This window comes from Mizuhopecten yessoensis, unplaced genomic scaffold (assembly GCF_002113885.1).
Source record: "Mizuhopecten yessoensis strain PY_sf001 unplaced genomic scaffold, ASM211388v2 scaffold11173, whole genome shotgun sequence".
NCBI lineage: Eukaryota > Metazoa > Mollusca > Bivalvia > Pectinida > Pectinidae > Mizuhopecten > Mizuhopecten yessoensis.
In genome coordinates, this window is record NW_018408916.1 from 1915564 (window position 1) to 1935956 (window position 20393).

Here is a 20393-nt window from a genome sequence, read left to right on the forward strand (position 1 = left end):
TCTGAGGAAAACATTCCAGCCAGGACATTATCAACAGAAAGAATTGCAATGAATATTTTGATGACGAGAAATGCTCAGGAATTCAGGGGAAAATCCAGTACAAAAGTGAGGTACAATACCAGAGGTCAACTCAAATTAAGTGCAATTTAGGAAAACATGTTAAAAGGACTTTAAACAGTGAGGAAATATCATAGGAGAAAAGATACATGATGCTGAATAAGATATATACAAAGTGTATGCCGAGCTTGCACTCTATACCACAATAGCAGAACAGGAGGATGATACATATAAATATTATTATTATCTTTATTTAATCTCTGGGAAAAAGTGTCATGAAATACAATATAAGAGGGATTTATTGCTTCTTGAATGATGATAATTAATATGTCATCAAAAGGGGGTTCATATTTTGATATTTCATGAGCGTAAAATGTTTAGTATTAATCTCACAAAGATAAATACTTAACATTTTACACTCATGAAATATCAAAATATGAACACCCTTTTGATGACATATAGATTATTATTGTTCAAGAAGCAATAGATCCTTAAATTTATTTAGTTGAACTAGAAATAGATCTTGTATGCATCACTCATGATATATACTCATAACTAAAATCTATGAGATAATAAACATCAAAATATACATAAAAGATTGTTGAAAGGGAATTGTTCAAGTTTAAGCTTCCCATAAGTCCAAGGTGCTAGAACATAACATATTTATTTTTAAAAACATTTCTGAATTCCACCCAATTGACCAAAAAAGACGTTTCTTATTCTGACCTATGACCCCAACTTTTAAATACATGTTATAAGAAACATCTGGAGAAATGGGTTTTTCGTTTTAAGCTTATTTGGATAAATCAATTTAGTTCTGTTTATTTCTATCGCTAGTGAAAAGAATTCATATTTAAATTAATTGTAAAGTTGAAATATTGAGAGGAAATGATTACTTACTACGGAAAGTTTCCAGTTTTTGGGTCTTCATTGTTTGCGGGGGAGGGTGGACATATATTGACCTGTGGAGGGATGCCAGTATCGGTCAGTGCTAAAGCTTCACGATTCTGCTCCTCAAGCATCCGCTGTAAAATTTAAAAAAAAAACTTTTATCAACATTGGGTCCTGTTTAAATCTAGACGTTGAGAGTGTTAAATGTATCAGGTAAAAACTATTTAAACTTTAAAATGAATATGGTTTTAACCGGGTACAAATTTAAGTGACAAAGAAATGAAATATCTTAAATGTTACAGAAACGTACCCCACTGAAACATGATAATAAATATTTTAACAAAAAATTACTTATAAATAAAAATAAATTGTTTCACATCTTTTTTATTTTTTTAGTAAATGTGTGTAATAATATGTAAGATATATCTGAACATGATATGCGTATGTATATATTATATAATTATATTATATAATGCTACAAATATATAAGTCGTGAAATGCACATACAATATATTTGAAGGATAAAATCTATTACACCTTGAAAACTGAAAAAAACAACAAGGACAAATCTTTATTTGGAGACTTGACTGAGAAGCAGTGAAAACAAGTCCCTTGATGTGACTATACATAGATGTTAAAGTTTTGATGTAGTGAAGCAAAACCCAACAGAGAATGTGATATTGACTGCAAATCAATACAATGATAAAGCATGTCAATTACACCTGTCAGAATCAAAAACGTTTATAGCATAGATACAAATATGTAATTAAAAAATGTATATACACAGCATAAAATATAAAGCCTGCAACAGTAGCAATAGTTAACATATATGTATGAATGAAGAATTTAAAAAAACATATTTTTAGATGAACTTTTTAAAGAAAGCAGTATATTTGCACTCCAAGGGACAGAGGTAATTTCAATCGATCAATTAACATACCAGGGGTAGTAGTGTTTGAATTTTGATCAGATTTATTTTTTCAAACATGATATTTATTTTTATTCATTCTTTCCTGTTAGTCCCAAAGTATATGTCTCAAGTTTCTCAACTGACCCTAGTTTTCAAGATATCTCTCAGGATTTTTTCCTTCCATTTTTAGACAAGCACTGTTTTTATCCTGTATACAATATAACTGATGAAACAAAACACACAAATTATTTGTAAGGTCTTAATGTGTTTTTCAAAAGAAAGGAACAAATATGAAACAGAAAAGTATATATAAAAAGTTAATAGATAGATATGGTATGTCTCTCCTATGTGTTTCCCCTCAGCAGAAAAAAATCATTACATTGCAGGATTGTGCCTACAGTGTCTCAATTATATATCTGGAGGTAAGATAAATTCAGTCCCGTTGGCAATGAGATTTAGACATAAATTTTGAACTTAATGAAGAAATCTATTTTGTATCTAGACAAACACAACCTCATTTCTTAATTTTTCCTTATAGATGATTTTAACAAGAATGAGTTCATAAAATAGACAGAGAAAAAAGAAGAAAGATTTCAAAATATCAAGTTGGATGCAAATCAGTTTTTTCCTGAACATAAATATCAAAATTCTCAAAATATCTAAGAAATCCTGGAAATTATTCTCAGATTGTATTGATTATGAAATGGAACTTTTGCATCCAAAATCAAATAAAAACAAACATTTTGAAAACTGTTACGAAAGAATAAATATATTTCTTTCCTAAATACCAAAGTCTCTAAAGTAAGGTTAAGAATGTCAGAGGTACAATATAAAGTAAATTATGTAATTCCTTCTTTACCTAAAAAGACAAAATACCATCACCATTGAGTATCTGTTACAAAATCAGAGAGCCAACTGGAATATTTTTTCTCAAATAAATGTTTTTTTCCCACAGTTATCGGGAGAATATTTACGTAGCTGAAGAACTTTCTTCCAAACTAAATTCACCAGGAATGTTTGATAAAATGTTTACGTTCATGCTGATTTTCTTGAACAAATTTACAACCGTTCATGAGTGGACCATTTAACAAAACACAGTAAAAATGTCTCAACCAAACCATATCATGAAACTCTACTCATGCCCAAACTCAGATTTTGTGCTTAAGCATGGCCAGTGGCCAAATTCTTCTTCCACTGGTTGATAATTCAAATTTCATTGGGTTTTTTTCAATAATGTGTCAAGTCTCTCCAAGGTCCTTCCCTTTGGAGGAACTTTGGAGACTTGGGAAGTGAAATATCATTTTTAATGGGGTTTTTTTTTTCGCATAACGTTGTTGCATTATTTTAGTAAATTGAAAGAAAGCTGATGCGAGCACAAAATTCATGCTTGCGCATGCATGAAATGGTTTCATGAATGTTGTCATTGGACCAATATTTATATTCAGAATAGGCAGGTTCAACCGCATTTGGTCCACTGTCCAGCAAAGCCATTTGTTTGGTAGCCTTTCATCCATCAAATGACTTTGCTAGACCAGCGCATACTAGCAGGCAGATATTCCAGTTGATGCTGATGTTTCCCAAACAAGTGTCGATGAGGAGCAGGACCTGAGTTGGGAACCTCCGGTTGGTAATCATGAAACCGTTCTTATGCTCAGACTCAGATTCAGTGCTCATGACCAATTCCTGGTTTCAGTGATACATAAATGAAAATTCACATTTTGCGAATGATTTAAAACAATTTTGGAGAGACTGTAATATTTATACTTTTTTCAATGATTTAAGCGAGGTATACAGGAAAGTCAGTTGCTGGAGCATGAAAACAATTTCATGAATAAACCATGGTCTACTCTTGTATACAGGTTTCTGGTTTAAACAGTTTTTTGTACTAACAGATTACCATGAAGAAGCAAACAGTTTTATTCTATTTTCATAGAAAAGAGAAATTCTTTACCTTCAGATTTGTAAATATTGCTAACACACAACAAAAGTCTAACAAATTGAGAAGAAGAGTTTTTGCTTGGAAAATTATTCTATCTGGCACATGTTTTTGTACAGGTTTATAGATCTACAATGCTATTGCGATCAGAGTAATGTTGTTTAATAAAGTTTTCGCTACAAAGACAAGTATGTGAGTTTGAAGTGAATACAGAATAAAAAAGCTTAAGCCAAGGGAAGTAACCTGATCTGTGAACTTTTCTTCCATTTCCTTTTTCAGTTCATTTTGACGCTGTAAATCAAGAAGGGGTGCAAAAACATGGGAAATCAAACTCAGCTGGGTTGAAATAAAATTGAAATGGCAGCAAGTGAAAAGCATTATTTGACAAATATCACAAAAGGTAAATTGTTAAATCTACTCAAAATAAAACATTAAAAAAATGTTCTAGAATCTAACCCATGGAAGCCCAAGGAATGGGTCTTTAGGCACCCCTAATAAGACAAATGAAATGGCATATCTCCAGGATAATATGGGATAGCACTACTCAGGTTAATAAAAAAATTAACAAAGGGTGACAAGACGAAATGAAAAAAAACTACGTTAATCAAATATATTCAAGTGAAATAAATTTATCCAATCTGGTACAATACAAAACATATCAACAAAAAGATTATTAAAAAATACTTTTATTTATTTTCTCTTTTTATTTGAACATATTTTATCAAATAAAATGGGGATCAGTTTTTGTTAGGTATTGTTCTTACCGCAATCTTCTGTCCATCTTCTTCCTCCTCTGCAGCGGTCAGTTCTTGTGCGTTGGCCAAGTTGTCGACGGCGATAGCCAAGAACACATTCAGAAGTGTGTCTGATCAGAGTTAAGGGTGGTCGTCTTGTAGACACATTGGGTACCACCGCATGTGGTGACACAGATACAACCTGGTACATATATGATAGTCCTAGACAAATAAAAATCTACAGTGACGGACCTGGAGCAATCTCCAGTCAGATCTGATTATTAACAGATATCATGTTTAATATCTGGTGGATAGAAGATAACAGTGAACGTTTTGTTCCCAAAATTAATTTACAACACATTTAACTCTTTTACCTTTTTCATATACAAAGGGGTATTTATGGCTTTTGGAATGCAGTCTGACTAATGTACGTTATTTGTTTTATATAGGGACGACCGCTGGTGACCTCTGTATTTTTTTCCTGTGTAGCCTTGGCAAATTCTTTCTAGACCCTTACATTATTTATTCAGGGACTGCTGGGAAATCTTAAAGTTTTTAAGTAGATCTTAAAGTTTTTAGAAGACCACTAAATGTTTCCAAAACTATTACCTGAATCAACTATTAAATTTATAGATAAATGATCTTACAAATACATGTTAAATGGAATTTCCCATGCAGTGGTAGCATACTTGCCAACTTTTTAAAATGTCCATGGGGGGAGATTACACGTGCTCAGAATTAAAAGCATAAATAAAATGTGTGTATGTACACCCTAGGTGAAAAACAACACTTTACAATGGCATCTTTTGAGCCGTTCTTTCAGATGAAATCATTAGATGTTAGAATATTGGAATAGTTTAACGAATTCACTGGTTGAAAATGCTCAATTTTAGAGTCCTAAATTGGGAGTCTCCCTCCAAAATCGGGAGAGTTGGCAATTATGTGGTAGTTTAGGCTCTGTCTTTTATAGTCAAATGTTTGTTCTAAATCTACCGTTTTTTGTGTGTGCTGTCTAAAGGATACAGTTGCCAAACACGACCAGGATGATGAAGTACAGAGAGTAGATCATGCCGTGACCCTCAATCCCGCCGCCCGCCCTGATTCCACTGTACATGACCTCATTCCAATCCTCACCCGTCAGGATCTACAAATAACGATAGGTGAGGTTAGTAAGAATATAACATACAGTCAGGATCTACAAATAACGATAGGTGAGGTTAGTAAGAATATAACATACAGTCAGGATCTACAAATAACGATAGGTGAGGTTAGTAAGAATATAATATACAGTCAGGATCATCAAATAACGATAGGTGAGGTTAGTAAAATGTAATATACAGTCAGGATCTACAAATAACGATAGGTGAGGTTAGTAAGAATATAATATACAGTCAGGATCTACAAATAACGATAGGTGAGGTAAGTAAGAATGTAATATACAGTCAGGATCAACAGTACACTAGGTTAGCTTACTGAAAGATCGGTCTACCTTAATTAGTTGAACATGTTGATAGAGTTTAATCTGCTTGAAGTACATATGTCTTATAGTCACAAAACTACATTTTTGTTGAACAGGAAAATCTAAACAAAGTATTTTTTATCTAATATCCAATTATTTGAAACCTACAATCAGCTGGTCATATGTGACTTCAAAGTTATTCTTTATCCAAATGACAATTAAGTTGCCTAATTTCAAAAAATTAAAAATTAAAAAGGAAAAGGGGTTATCACCCTTAGTAGCTATGTTTGCCACTGTCATTGTCCAAATGGCAACAAAATTAAGAAAATCTCTGATAAAATTTAGTTTCATACCAGTAATTCTCTTAAAAGAATTCAATAAAATCATTTCATTTTAAGTACTAATGGTACCTGTATTAGCTGACAAAAACAAACACACAGCCATAACCACAAATCAAAGTATTTATATATTCCATTGACACGATAGTTTGGGGACCCAAAGTTGTGAATCCCTCAATCATAAATTCATAGCTTTGTTTAAAACCAATAGTGTAAAAGCCATTGCCATATATATATATATAGACTATGATAGTATTTTAATAACAGGATTGTATAAAAAGTGTCTCACTACTTGTACTGCTGTGATGATAATTACATGTAAGTCAAGTGGGATTAAAGTCATCTTTACCTGGAATACTGTCAGTAGAGCTCTAGGGAAAGTATCAAAGTGGCTAGCCGGTCGACCGTCTTCAAAGTTCATTCTGGGAAACAAAAATATGGACAATGCATTGTTACCATTACAGAGATCACTGTTTAATCATCAACGTTTCAACAATTTCAACCAACCACCAGGAGAAGGTTTGGTCACACTAGATCTCCTCTTTATGAATTACAGCAAACGATATACTACATATATATCTATAAAGACAGATGAGGAAACGATTCCTTATAAATATGAGGTCTTTACATTAAAGTCTTTATCATAAAGAAAACTACACTTGGTGATTCATCGGACAGCTGATGAACAGGTGTGATCTATGGTAAGACTGTCTGTATATATATATATAATTACAGACCTAAGAAATTAATTTCTTAGATGCAGCGATTTCTTCTTCTATTTTCTACAGAACAGTTAAAAATATTTCAATATCTCTCAGAATGATAATTAAAAGCAATGAACTTTTAATACAAAACTAGTTATATTTTTAATCCATTTTAAGGTGTTATGGCATTCCTTGTAACTTACCTCATTTTCTAGGGAAAACAATTGTGGTTGTGGGGATGAATTTTCGAGAAAATATGTTAAGTTTTAACAGGTAAAAAACTGCTATTTGGCAGTCCACATACATGGGGAAAAAAACATGGGAGAGAAATGTGTTTATTTACTCAAAAAAGATGGAGGATCCATCCGAGTATACTTACTCTCCTCCAAACAGCTGCATGCCGAGGAGGGCAAAGATGAGAATGAAAAGGAAGAGTAGGAACAACAGACTGACGATGGACCGCATACTGCTTAACAGGGACACAACCAGGTTCCGCAGGGAGGCCCAATACCTGTGTAACATTAACGAGTTTACACAGGTACGATATATATATATATATATATTCTGTTCCTTAGATTTATCTACTAAAAACTAACTAAAGTCAAGTATGTCCTTATAAATATAACATGTCTATGGCAAATGTATTTCCTTTTCAGGCAAAAATATAGCAAAATTCAATATACCAAGTTTGGCTCTTGACTGATTGCAAACTTTTAAAACAAATCTTACAACTATTTAAGTTCATATTTAATTATTTATCCTGTAAATCTACATTGAAACTTATTTAAAATCTATTTTTCAAAGTACTCCCTTACTTGTATATTGTTAAACATTTAACCCTGATTTATAATTCTTAAAGATATGGGTTCCTGCTTTTATTTTCCAGTGTCAAAAAAAATTGAACTTTTCAGAAATATTACTGGTAACCATTGAAGACAAAATTAAAAATAAGTGTTCGTATAATCAGAAATATTATCAGGCATAGTTTGAGCCGCTAATGTGTATTAGCAAGATTAGTTGAACCACTATCAACTTTTGTATGCTATCCACTCAGTAAACAGAAAAAAAGGTACAGTTGTTTGTACATATTGACTGTACCCTTGAAGCAAGGTAAAACCTGGAAAACTTTTGATTTTAAAGTATTCCCATTGATATCCTTGGCCACAAAAAAAGGAATCGTGTTCATTTGATAAGCTTACAGTCTGAGGATAGGATTTTGAAGTGTATTATACATCAATGATAAAGTTTTATTATATCAAACTGTTTGTATTATTTACATTCAGACAGAAACAAAATTTTAAAATGTTATTTTGAACAACAAACCTGGTAACTTTGAATATTCTAAGAAGTCTCAAAGCTCTGAGGGTACTTATACCAAAGGAAGCACCATCTTTATATTCAGACCAGATCACTTCAAAGATGCTTCCCACGATGACCTGTGAAGAGAAAAAGCTCTTAAAAATTGTTCAATTTGTGTTGAGAGAATATAACCTCATATGCACAAACAACAAAATTATAAATGATCTTCTTTCAGATCCGTGTATACTAAACTAGGATTTCTGCTGTTGACTTAATCCATTAGCTTTTTGCATCAAAAAATAAATCTAAAGAAAATACAAACATGCAAATGCAACCTCTTAAAAGAATTAACCAAAATGTATATTATCTCCCCTTAGACCAGTGAACCTTTCCTATTTTTGAGAACAACGAGTTCGTCTGTTTTCAAGGCAATTTTTGTCAAAAATACTAATATTTACAAAATCATCACCATGCATATTACCTCCCCTTAGACCAGTGAACGAGTGAAACATGGGTGTTTTTTTGTGTTTTTTTTAGAGAACAACCATTTTTTTCTGCTTTCAATGAAATATTTTCAAAGATGATGTAAAGTTAATGCTAGCTGGCCAGATTTATCTAAAACAAACAACAAATACTCAGAGTAAACATATGTCTACTGGATCTAAATACTTACAATACAATCAAATATATTGAACGAGGATTGGAGATAAATTCTGATGCCGAGACCGTACATTTTCAGGATCATCTCCATCAAGAAAAAAGCTAGGAATACAAATTCTGTCACATCTGAAATAGATATGTAATCAATGCAAATTTGAATGAATTCTTATAAGTCTGTCTAGGGAGTAAACAGTGGAAGAGTATTTCTCAATGTTCAGCCTTTTACTTGATTTAACATTGAACTGCTAGCAGTAAAAAAAAAATCAATAAATGTTACACTTCTTCAATATATATTTATTTGAGACAAATGTTTCAACAAATCTTGACAGTCATTTTTCAGTAGAGAAAGTTTGGATCATTTCCTTTTTGATGCGTTTCATTTTAATATAAGATTGCTTATTTTTTTTTTTTTTTTTTTTTTTTTTTTTGAGACATTTTTTTTATACAAAATTGTCCCAGTTTTAAATAATCATCTCACATCTAGCACGAGAATGAAGGAGGCTCATTATCTACTGGGAAGGAATCGAAGGTGACTTTGTTATCAACACTGCTCTATAATAACAATTTAGTTCTCCTTCCCGACTTCATATTTTATACTTACATAAAAATAGTGTGTGCCATTCAGCCTGGCCATAATGCTCTGATGCTGTACAGACAGTGTTGAGAAAAACTAGCACAATCACCGACCAGTAAAATGGCTGGCTCTTCACTAAATGACGTGTTGAAATTCTGGAAAAGAAATTGAAACAGTCATTTTTAAAAAGTTTTTAAAAAGAAATGTATCAAATGATTGTTTTAAACCATGTACCAATGTGATTTTAAGTCGAATGACAATTAAAAAGTGTCTGCTGATGATGGGGCCAATCAAGGGCTACTACAACATAAAAATATTAACTGATTTTACAACAATTACGTAACAAGTTATTTCAACTTATATTAATCATTTTTGTTGGCCCGGATGTTAGCGCAAGGAGGTATTAATGTGGGAGGAAACCCGAGTACCCGGAGAAAACCCATGTGGTCGGGCAGGTGACCCCATACCTTTTCACATCCAATAGGGGAATCGAACCCCGGACGCCTTGGTGAAAGGCGAGTGCGTTATCTACTGTGCCACCCATAAAAAGGAACACTTTAAAGTGCTACCACAAAAACATGACAGTAATAATTACAGCTACATTTACAACTGTTGGCAATTTAAAGCATTAATCTACCTGAATCTTTTTTCTGCACGCCAAAATGATGAAAATCTGCCTACGGATGCTCTTCTACTAGCTAATGTCCTCCCTCCTAAAGAGTTTGCTACAATGAAATGAAAACAGAATAATCACGAGTTACATGTACAATAATACATATTATTTGTCTTGTTCATTTAAATTGAAATTTCAAAAATAAACCATTAATTTTATTTTTTCAAATTTGTAAAAGTTTATTATTTTCTTTAAATTAAAAAAAGTCACCATGCAGGTTTAGAGTATTCGTTTCCTTTCCCATATGATTTAAAAGTATAATAACAAATGAGTTACACAGATAATGAATAAATATTTTTATAAATGCCATTAGACAGCAATAATTTATCATTATTTCATGTTTTTCTATAAATGTCACTTAATTGTTAGAAATAACATATCTATTTCTATATAAGGATGATTTTGTGACTTTTTATCTCGTTTACCTAATACAGTGACAATTGGTTCCAAATTGGTCTCTTTTGATGAAGTTGGCCTTTATACTAACATACCACATGATTTAGGTATAAAGGCTGTTAAATATTGGTTACAGAGATATCTAGACTATGTAGGCGGAAGATTTAGTAAAGAATTTATAACAAGCACTCTCAAAATTGTTCTAGAAAGAAACACGTTTAATTTCAATGGTAACCATTATCAGCAATGTCAGGGTACAGCAATGGGTACTAAAGTTGCCCCTACTTGTGCTACTTTAGTGTTAGGATATTTGACAGAGATTCTTTATAATGAAATAGAACAGAGTTCAGATAAAGAATTTTCCGAATTTTTGAAAAACATTTATTTTGAGATTTTTAGATGATGCTTTTATCATCTGGCCCCCGGACAATAATGTCTCTGATTTTCATATAGAGTTAAATTCCTTACACTCGGATATACAGTATACTATGGAAGTTAGTGATGATAAACTTCCTTTTTCTAGATGTTATGGTAGAATTAACAAACGGACACATATCCACAGATTTGTATTGCAAACCAACTGATTCCCAGAACTATCTTTGTTTTCATTCCAGTCACACCAAACATACAAAAGTTAACATACCATTTTGTTTGGCATCTAGATTTGTTACCATAGTCAGTGATAAATATAAGTTATAGGAGCGAATAAATAACTTAGTAGATAATCTTAGAAAACAATGCTATCCAGGCGAAATTATATTTAACGGTATTCAAAGAGCTAAGGAGAAGGGTCCGATTTCAGTTACCGACCCAAATAGTGCCAATACAAGTCAAAAGGATATTATACCGTTCGTTACAACATTCAACCCTAACAATTTTAACATGTTTCCATTTGTGAAAGTTCACGAAGAAATTTTAAAGAATAGCAAAAAAATGAAGAGTGTCTTGGAGAAGAAGAAAATAATTAATTGCAAAAGAAAACCAAGAAATCTGAAACGTTTATTGTGCAAGTCAAAATTTGATGAGAAAATATATGTAAATTACAGCGTGACAAAGTGTATGAAACCGAGATGTGGAATTCTATATATATACCCCTTAAAAGCAATAATTCATTATCTATAAATCGCATTAAATATCAATAATTTACAGTAAACTCTATTGACCCTTTAGATAGAAATATATGACCAATTCATAAATATTTCTTTAAATGCCATTGAAAATCAATGTTTAAAATTGTTTTGAAAAATCTCATTAAAAACCAATGACTGATCATTTTTCTTATAAATCCCTTTATATTTTAGACACCATTGCCCATTGGTACCTACAATGTATATTTATTTCTGATAATAAATCATCGTCATTGTCCTCGTTATTTTCGTCACTTGTATCTCGTCCTTCCTTGATTTGTTTCACTTTTCTCACTGCTGCCTGTCTTCTGGCTGCAAGTACAGATTGAATCTCTGTTCACTACCATATTATCTTATTACCAAGGGACATAATTCTCTATAATATACAATTTGCTTTTATTAATTTGCATGTTATATCTGATACTTTTATTCTATCTTCCTTCTCTGATTTACAAGAATACATATTTTTATACACATTTTTTTCAACTGACTTTTTGTCACTTATGTTACAAAATACATAAAATGAAGTAAAAGAAATTTAACTTTTAATACTTCAAGTATTTAAAATTCATTTCTCTCACAAATAAAACTTTAGGCTTGAATATATCAGTAAATTGTTGTTTTGCTCATTTTATATTACCACCCCCCCCCCCCTAAAAAAATAATTTGTTTGCGCTTTTCCTACTTACCCTAGTTTTTAGTGCCTAATGTTCAACATCTTTAGCACTGTTAAGTCTGAAAAGCTGTCTCTGTATCCTAAATGTTTAATTTTAAAGTTCTTCTTTGCAAAAGTGTCCCAAGTGTATAACGAAACCTTCAAAACATCTTAATGAGTTCAAGTTTGCTTTCAAGGTTATTTAATTAGTGGAAAAAAATGAAACATAAATGAGATAAATAAAAGTTTTGTAGAGGCTACAAATCACTAGACGATACTAATTAAAAACATAACAGGGAAAAACGGACGCAATGTATCATTATAGTTTAGGTACTATACTTACCTTCCATAATTCTAAGTTTATCTTCATCTGTCGTCCTTTCTTCATTAAGTATTACTTCTTCTGCAAAATCAAAATTGACAAGAGATTGGTATAAATATATGAGAGTAAGAACATGTATACCTTTGATCATGTTTTCATATGTGTATTTAAACCACTAATTTGGCTTTTAATTTGAATGCGTTCAGAGAAAAATTTCCTTCAATAAGCAGGCATCAGATTTCAGATAAGTTGTATACTTGTTAAATTAATATGTCTAATATCTGAAAATTGTGATGGAAAATTTATTTATAGCGTATGTATATAGTGCACTGATTGTATATAAATTGTGTTAGTGTCAAAAATTAATAAGTTTATTTGCAAAATAAAATTACTACCAGAAAATCTAAATAATATATTTTGAACATATTTGTCGTGTCAAATGTTCGAAAAGATTGTAACATGCGGTATATCTACTACCAGTATGTAGAATATTTCATGATCAACATGCGAGCCAAGAGCTTTGGACACAACAGGCGTCAGAATACACACTTAACAAGCTCACAACCGTGAAAAGACATCTGATGGAGTAACATGCATTGTTAAGTTACAGACCTACATTTAATTTTTTGACAGATATTTAACAACAAAAGGGTACACAGCTGTTGTTATGATATTACGAACTCATATATAGCTGTGTATTAGTATATCTATAACATAATTGTTTCCTCAACTATATATGTCTGTTTAGTTACAATTACTTACCCACAACTGGCCTATATACACATGTATGTCTATACTAATAACTTACAACTATGTAAAGACAAGGGGAAAACTTGATTCTAGAGAAAATCTTATCTGACCAATGAGGATGAGTGTGTCCTTTAATACATGTGTAATCGAATACAGAATAATGGTGAACTCTAAAATAGAATCTTAGACAAAAAAATGTCAGTCTCTGAAAACTTTCATGCAATAAATAATACTTGCATTCACCTGATAATAACTTCACCTTTTTATTTCCAATTTCCATTTCAGTGTTAAAAACAGCAAACCGAAATTTAAAAAAATGCTTGAAAAATCTGTTTATTCCATGTAAATATTTGAGTATTAAAATGAGACTGAAATTTTTGGTCAACAGGAATCTTTTACAGAAATGTAAAACTGTGAGAGTTTTGTTTCAAAAAGTGCCGGTGTGTAACAACATGCAAACAGAGAGAATGTATGAAAAGAGCAAGCAACAAAAATTTTAACAGTGATGACATTGACGAGTTTCCAATTTCAACTGCAGTTACCTCCCCTGATCCACCGATAATATAGCTACATTTGTAGCTGGAGAAATTCACACATGCAAAAAGCGATAAACTGGAGTTTCAATGATAAGCTTGTCTTATAGCATTTTCTTCGGATAATATATTTAAATATATATATACATCAAAAGCTCTTAGTTCAAAAAGCATGGAAGAAGAATTTCTTGAAGGAAGAAAATATACTGATGTATTACTTTGATGATTACCAGTAGTTATTTACAGCATACAACACTGCTTCAATAAAACACTACCATGGTTACACGTTTCTCGTGACATTATTGACGGTCACAGGAGAACAGCTTATAGATTTAATTCATTGTGGTATAATTATGCATCATCATTTTTTATAAAAAAACTTGTTTAACATCCATGGATTCAAATAACTTCAAAATATAAACATTTCTTCTAGAACTACAGATCTAAAACTACCGGTATAGAAGAAATAAATTGATGGAAATCCTGAGATATGTTTGTATTGACAGACCAATATGAGAGGCGATGTTCGGTGGAAATTCATTTTAAGTGAAGATGTAACACAAACTTGACAACAAGATCAGAATCTACACATTTGTTTTCAGTAAAAATGTCTGTTTCTTTATTTGTCCCATAAATATAATAATGTACATTGAGTAAATTTTGATTAACTTTGAAAAGGGTGTTAAATAGATCTGCTTCAGCTAGTAATCCAAGTAATATCTGACCTACAAACTGACAGATTATTTTTATAAGCCGCCATGCAGAGTGCTAATAATTATATAAGTACATCAATATTTGTTTACTGGACATCTAAACAGACATTTTTACTGAGAATGTGTGTTTAGTGTCACTCATTCTCAGTAAAGAGATGCAATGACTTTGCACACATAATTTTAACGTACCCTCCTCTGTGTTAGCAAAATGAGACAAGAATTAAATCAAAGTTAAGTATGCTCTTACTTACAGAACAGGTAAACAACAAATGTTTAAAGGTATTATTAAAGATTTTAAATCACTTTGTAATGTAACAGGCCCTTTTAGTGTTTCTATCTTTAACAGATTATTATTAATCAAAACGTTTTAAAGAAGATTGATATCAATACAAGTTATTACAAAATAAGGATATTTTAAAAGAATTCAAATTACAAAAAAAACTTTCTTGCCACAAGATTGGTTTGATTACTTTAATGGAGATTATTTGAAAACCATTTGTTTTGACTCCATTTAGAATTTTACTAAAAATAGCCTTTGATCCTCCAAGGAAATTTCAGATTAGAATGAAGATTGCAGATTGCCGCTGTTCCATTCACAGATGCGCGTGATTTCTCAATTTTACAAGATAAATAGACTTGCGGACGTAATTGGATTTTCCAAATTGCACAATACAAATTGATGTTTAATTTTAGAAACAAAATTCCAATACTATTTCAATAAAATGGCTTTGTGTATTTGATGAATTTCGGTACCAGCATCTTTCTGTTTTATTGATTATTGTCTTTTTAAAAAAACTATAAAACAAACATGTTACTGCTTTCGGGTTTCTATCATCTGAAAGCAGCCACTAGTTGTAATTCTACGACATTCATCATTTCACTTTTGCCTGCTATGAGCCAACTTAAATGTGTATTTTCAAACAGAGTATAATTTTTAAATTGTTGCTATGAAATTATCCACCTTAAAATATTTCTACGGATTTCTATAATAAATTTTTCAAAAAGAATTTTAACATTGAAAAAACAACCAATATATGTATCTTAATTTTCAAAAATTCATAAAGTAAAAATTCTTTTGTAATTGTTAGCGAAGTTGACTTCTTAATCAGGATTTTTTACATATAAAATATCAAACCAATACATGTATCTATATTGTCCGAAGTTTCCTAAAGATAAAATTCTGTTGTAAATATTTGAAAAATCAACTGCTTAATCAAATATATAAAATACTACCTGGTCTTAAAAACTGGTCCACTCACCTGTCGTGCCTTGTTTTATTTTTGAAATATATATATATTTACTCATAAAAAATATCCTTAGGATTTTTTAACTCATGTACAACCATGGCAATGTTACGGAACAACATGATGGGGGAAAGCGAGGCGCCAGGTTGGTACTATTGTTTCAGCATACTCAAACCAGGTACAAAGTAAACTCTTTACCTGCTTTCAATATCCAATTTAGGTATCCCTCTAGCTCCCTCTGTATTTGTTGATGTCTGCGTAATTTGAAGAAAGCACGGCGGTTTTCAACTCTCTCTCTTTCTTTGGCAAATTCACTGCAAAGTAGAGAGTTCAAGAATGAGTAAAAGATAAGTTTTACAAGTGTTGTAAATTTAACTCTTAAGGGTTGTAACAGTAAACTCCACTTGAGTTAACTCAGATGAGTTGTGAAATTGACTCAGCTTGACTCTACAGGGTTGTACACTATGACTCAAATAGTGAAAATAGACTTTTAAGGTTTTACAATACTGACTTAATAATTACAAACACTGACTCTTTCACTCGAAAGTGTTGTAAATATTGACTCTAATGCATTGACTTTGAAGGGTTGTACACATAAACTTTGAGGAGTTGACTCTATCTAAGGGTTACAGTACAACTCTCTTATGAAGGGTTGTACTAACATTGACTTTGAAGCATTTTAATCATTGCTTGGATCCGGTTTTGCAAAGAATCTTTGACTTTAAAGTATTGTAGGCATTGACCTTCAAAGGTTGTAAATGATTCTAAAGAGTTGAAAACCTGAAGTTTGACCTACTGTTAAAATATGACCTTAAAGCTGACCTGCTACATTGACATTAAATTCAGTTTGACCTCCTGTAATGATGTGACCTTAAGTTTGACCTACTGCAGAACGTGACATTGAGTTTGACCTCCTGTAATGATGTGACCTTGAGTTTGACCTACTGTAGAATGTGACATTGAGTTTGACCTCCTGTAATGATTTGACCTTGAGTTTGACCTACTGCAGAAATGTGACCATGAGTTTGACCTCCTGTAATAATGTGACCTTGAGTTTGAACTACTGCAGAAATGTGACCTTGAGTTTGACCTCCTGTAATGATGTGACCTTGAGTTTGACCTACTGCAGAAATGTGACCTTGAGTTTGACCTTATTTATTGCAGAAATGTGACCTTGAGTTTAAAATCTGCTATGCAATTTCAACATTGTCTTTGACTTACTGTAATGATGTGAAAATGAGTATGACCCGCTGTCGTAATGTGATATTTAGTTGTGACCTTGAATCTGACCTATTGTAGTGAAATGACTTTGACTTTGAAACACTTTACTGTAGCGTTGATAACTTAAGTTTTGACATACAGAAGTGATATCCAAGACCAAATGTGATGGATCATTGTAAGAAAAGTTTAAAGATGTTATGCATTGATAATTTCGTTGACAAGAGATAGTGCATTCCAAGCCTAACCTACAGTGTCATGGTTACCCTACCACGTTTTACCAGTATGGAATATACAAGTGTCAATTTCCTGTAGGCAATATTAATTTGACTGTTCGCTGTCTAGACTATCACCATGGTAACCGGCCACCGCCATATGCCTGCATTCCCTAGAGCCAACCTACTCCAAAATTATCTTTGTTGCTTTCAAGAAACCTTTCTAAAAATGTTTTGAATTGTTTTTGTACAACAAGCTGTTATTTCCAGAAGCTGAACATATAACGTTTTTTTCCAGAAAAAAGTTCTTTATATTTTTGTCAGGGTTTCCTTAATAATCTTTGCAACCCCCAGGATCATACTTAATTTTAAATTGGGACACATCGCCAAAAGAAGATAGAAAAGAAAATTCGAAATTTTATTTCCTGCACTGAGAGTAATTTTCTAAAAATGAAACTGCCTCAAATATCTATTACAAATAATAACCTTACACTTCAGAAATAATAGAACGAAACAAAACAAAAAGGAAACATGAACAGCTAGCGCTTGCTGAAATCAATGGTAATGACTGTGGTTTCTGGCCATGTGTCAGCCTGCTTCACAGTGTGGAGGTAAGACTATGTACAAATACATTATATAACCACGGCTAGGACCCTGATCGATACACATGTATAGGTTTAGTAGGTTCAGCGGAGTCACTATATAGGACAGGGTTACACAGAACCTTCAGATGTTGGAGATAAAATACCTCTTTTATTTTTTCGAAATATTGATCTTAAAATTATACGGTTTTAGCTGTTTGATAATAACAGAACATCATACACTTATAGCGTATCTGCATGATCATACTTCAGTAGCATACATTTACTGACGAATAACTGGAACAGCAATACTTCTTGTGTGTATATCCATTATTGACCTTTGTTGAGGTGAATAGGTGGTTTTACAGACCTGAGAAAGCAATATTGACTTAGACGAAGCACAACGAATCACAAATTCTATTTAAATGTTAAATCTTCAAAACTTAGGAATAATTGTAACTCAAAAGTATGCTGAACAAGAAAGTGAAAACCTTTCAGGATATTTTAAAATGTGTTGAAATTAAAAACTAAAATTGTAACTTTGTGAATTCAAAAGAATTATCAATTTGAATAGTTTATAATTTTTTAAGGCGAATATTTACAGTATGTGAGATAACCACTCAGTATAAAACCACAACAAGTTATTAATGAGACTACATTTCAGGAATAAGAGGTAAAAAATCTGTTCCCAGAAATTCTAACAACACAAACAAAATAATTCACACTTTTCTGACGGAACCATCCTTCGTAATGGTTGTACACTAACTAAACATAACAAACTGTGTATTTCTATTTGCCAACAATAATTGATCAATTTGTCCTCACTGTAGAGGGAAGAAAAGACTAATACGATGTACAGTAAGTTGGAGGAATGGAGGGATGGACAGACAGACAAATGGACAGACACAGATCTATACTCACCCACTGAGAACTCCTAAAACTAAATTGAGCATGAAAAATGATCCTAAGATGATGAGCGGATAGAAATAGATCCAATTGAAAAAAGGCCCAAAGGCATCGTTTGTCTGCAAAATAAAACAACAACATTATTAGCCAGACAATCACATAATATCTCCATAATGAAATAAATGCATCATTTATGAATTTGACGACTAAAATAAGACAGTTTAATTTGACTGTAACATATACTACTCTACACTTGGCACTGAACACTTATTAACAGAAATCAGTTTACTCATTACGATTGTAAAATAATGTCAATCAGCAAATACAAATGTCAAACAAACAGTTATTAAATATCGGAAATGTGAATCATCATATGTTGTAAATGTGAATCAACACATAATATGAAATGTGAATCACCTACAAATATCATAAACGTATTTCAAATTAATGTTTATGTCTCTGAGGCAATACACTTGTATATCACACAATTATGAAATACTGGTATATATTTTTATTATATATATCTTAATCTTAACCCTTTCACCCCTATGTAACTTTAGTAAACTCGACCATGCATTGATCTGGTTAAGTCCATTATGGTCTACAGTGGTGAAAGGGTTAAAGCCATATATTGCATTTATTGCCCTCAACATATTATATACGTTGAAAATGTGTTTATCGATATATATTTAAAGTACCTAAATAATCCTACAATAAATGCAGATGGCAACTGTAAAACGTGGGATCAAAAGTTGGGAATGGGCTGTATATTGCTGGGATATAGATTATATAGAAAATAAACTAAAGGCCTCTGATTTGGAGGGGTGGATTTATTATCTGGCATGGGCTTATTGCGGGATAATTACGGTAAATTACTTCAGCGAGGATCTGAGATATAAAATTGAAGGTCATAGGTAACTTATTGATTCAAGGTCGTTGTAGATACAACACATAGAAAAAACTACATAATGATCGACTTATGAATATGAATGAGATGACATCATCAGCGTGTACATGAGGATATATAATTGATGTTAATTGCACACAACTGTGTATTAACAGTTCATAAAGTCATGTACTTTAAGGAAATTAAAGCATAAAAAATAAATCTGTAACATTTATGAACATCAATTACCATAACAGCACATGTGTGCACATAGCTGTCACTCTGTTGATTCAGCTGTGATTTCAACAACCACAAGTATGAATGTCTTATTTTCCAACTAACTTAGATTTCAACCACAACAAGTATGGTTGTTTGATTATATATTCAACCAACCACGATTTCAACCACTATAAGTATTGCTGAGCGATTATTTCTAACTATAGCTGTGATTTCAACCCACACAAGTAAGTTGTCTGATCCAACCAACTATGATTTCAACCACCCCAAATATGGTTTTCTGATTATATATCCAACCAGCTTTGATTTCAACCACTAGAAGTATGGTTTTCTGATTATATATCCAACCAGCCATGATTTCAACCACTAGAAGTA

At 31.9% G+C, this 20393-nt stretch overlaps 1 protein-coding gene across 7 annotated transcripts in view; it reads right to left on the minus strand.

The window, feature by feature from the left end:
* LOC110467402 (voltage-dependent calcium channel type A subunit alpha-1-like) overlaps positions 1-20393 on the minus strand; it is a 274929-nt gene that overhangs the window by 62299 nt on the left and 192237 nt on the right. For 5 of the 7 annotated variants that reach the window (XM_021524541.1, XM_021524542.1, XM_021524543.1 and 2 more), the window contains 15 exons: positions 18911-19014; positions 16174-16289; positions 14921-14926; positions 12757-12816; positions 11957-12070; positions 10200-10287; positions 9590-9717; positions 9002-9114; positions 8353-8465; positions 7409-7540; positions 6675-6747; positions 5552-5672; positions 4559-4659; positions 4038-4085; positions 958-1082 (listed from right to left, as the gene is read on the minus strand). In XM_021524541.1, coding sequence (XP_021380216.1) covers positions 958-1082; positions 4038-4085; positions 4559-4659; positions 5552-5672; positions 6675-6747; positions 7409-7540; positions 8353-8465; positions 9002-9114; positions 9590-9717; positions 10200-10287; positions 11957-12070; positions 12757-12816; positions 14921-14926; positions 16174-16289; positions 18911-19014 — 1442 coding nt within the window. The remainder of the gene's footprint in view (positions 1-957; positions 1083-4037; positions 4086-4558; positions 4660-5551; positions 5673-6674; positions 6748-7408; positions 7541-8352; positions 8466-9001; positions 9115-9589; positions 9718-10199; positions 10288-11956; positions 12071-12756; positions 12817-14920; positions 14927-16173; positions 16290-18910; positions 19015-20393) is intronic. The other 2 variants (XM_021524547.1, XM_021524546.1) reach the window with 1 other exon arrangement.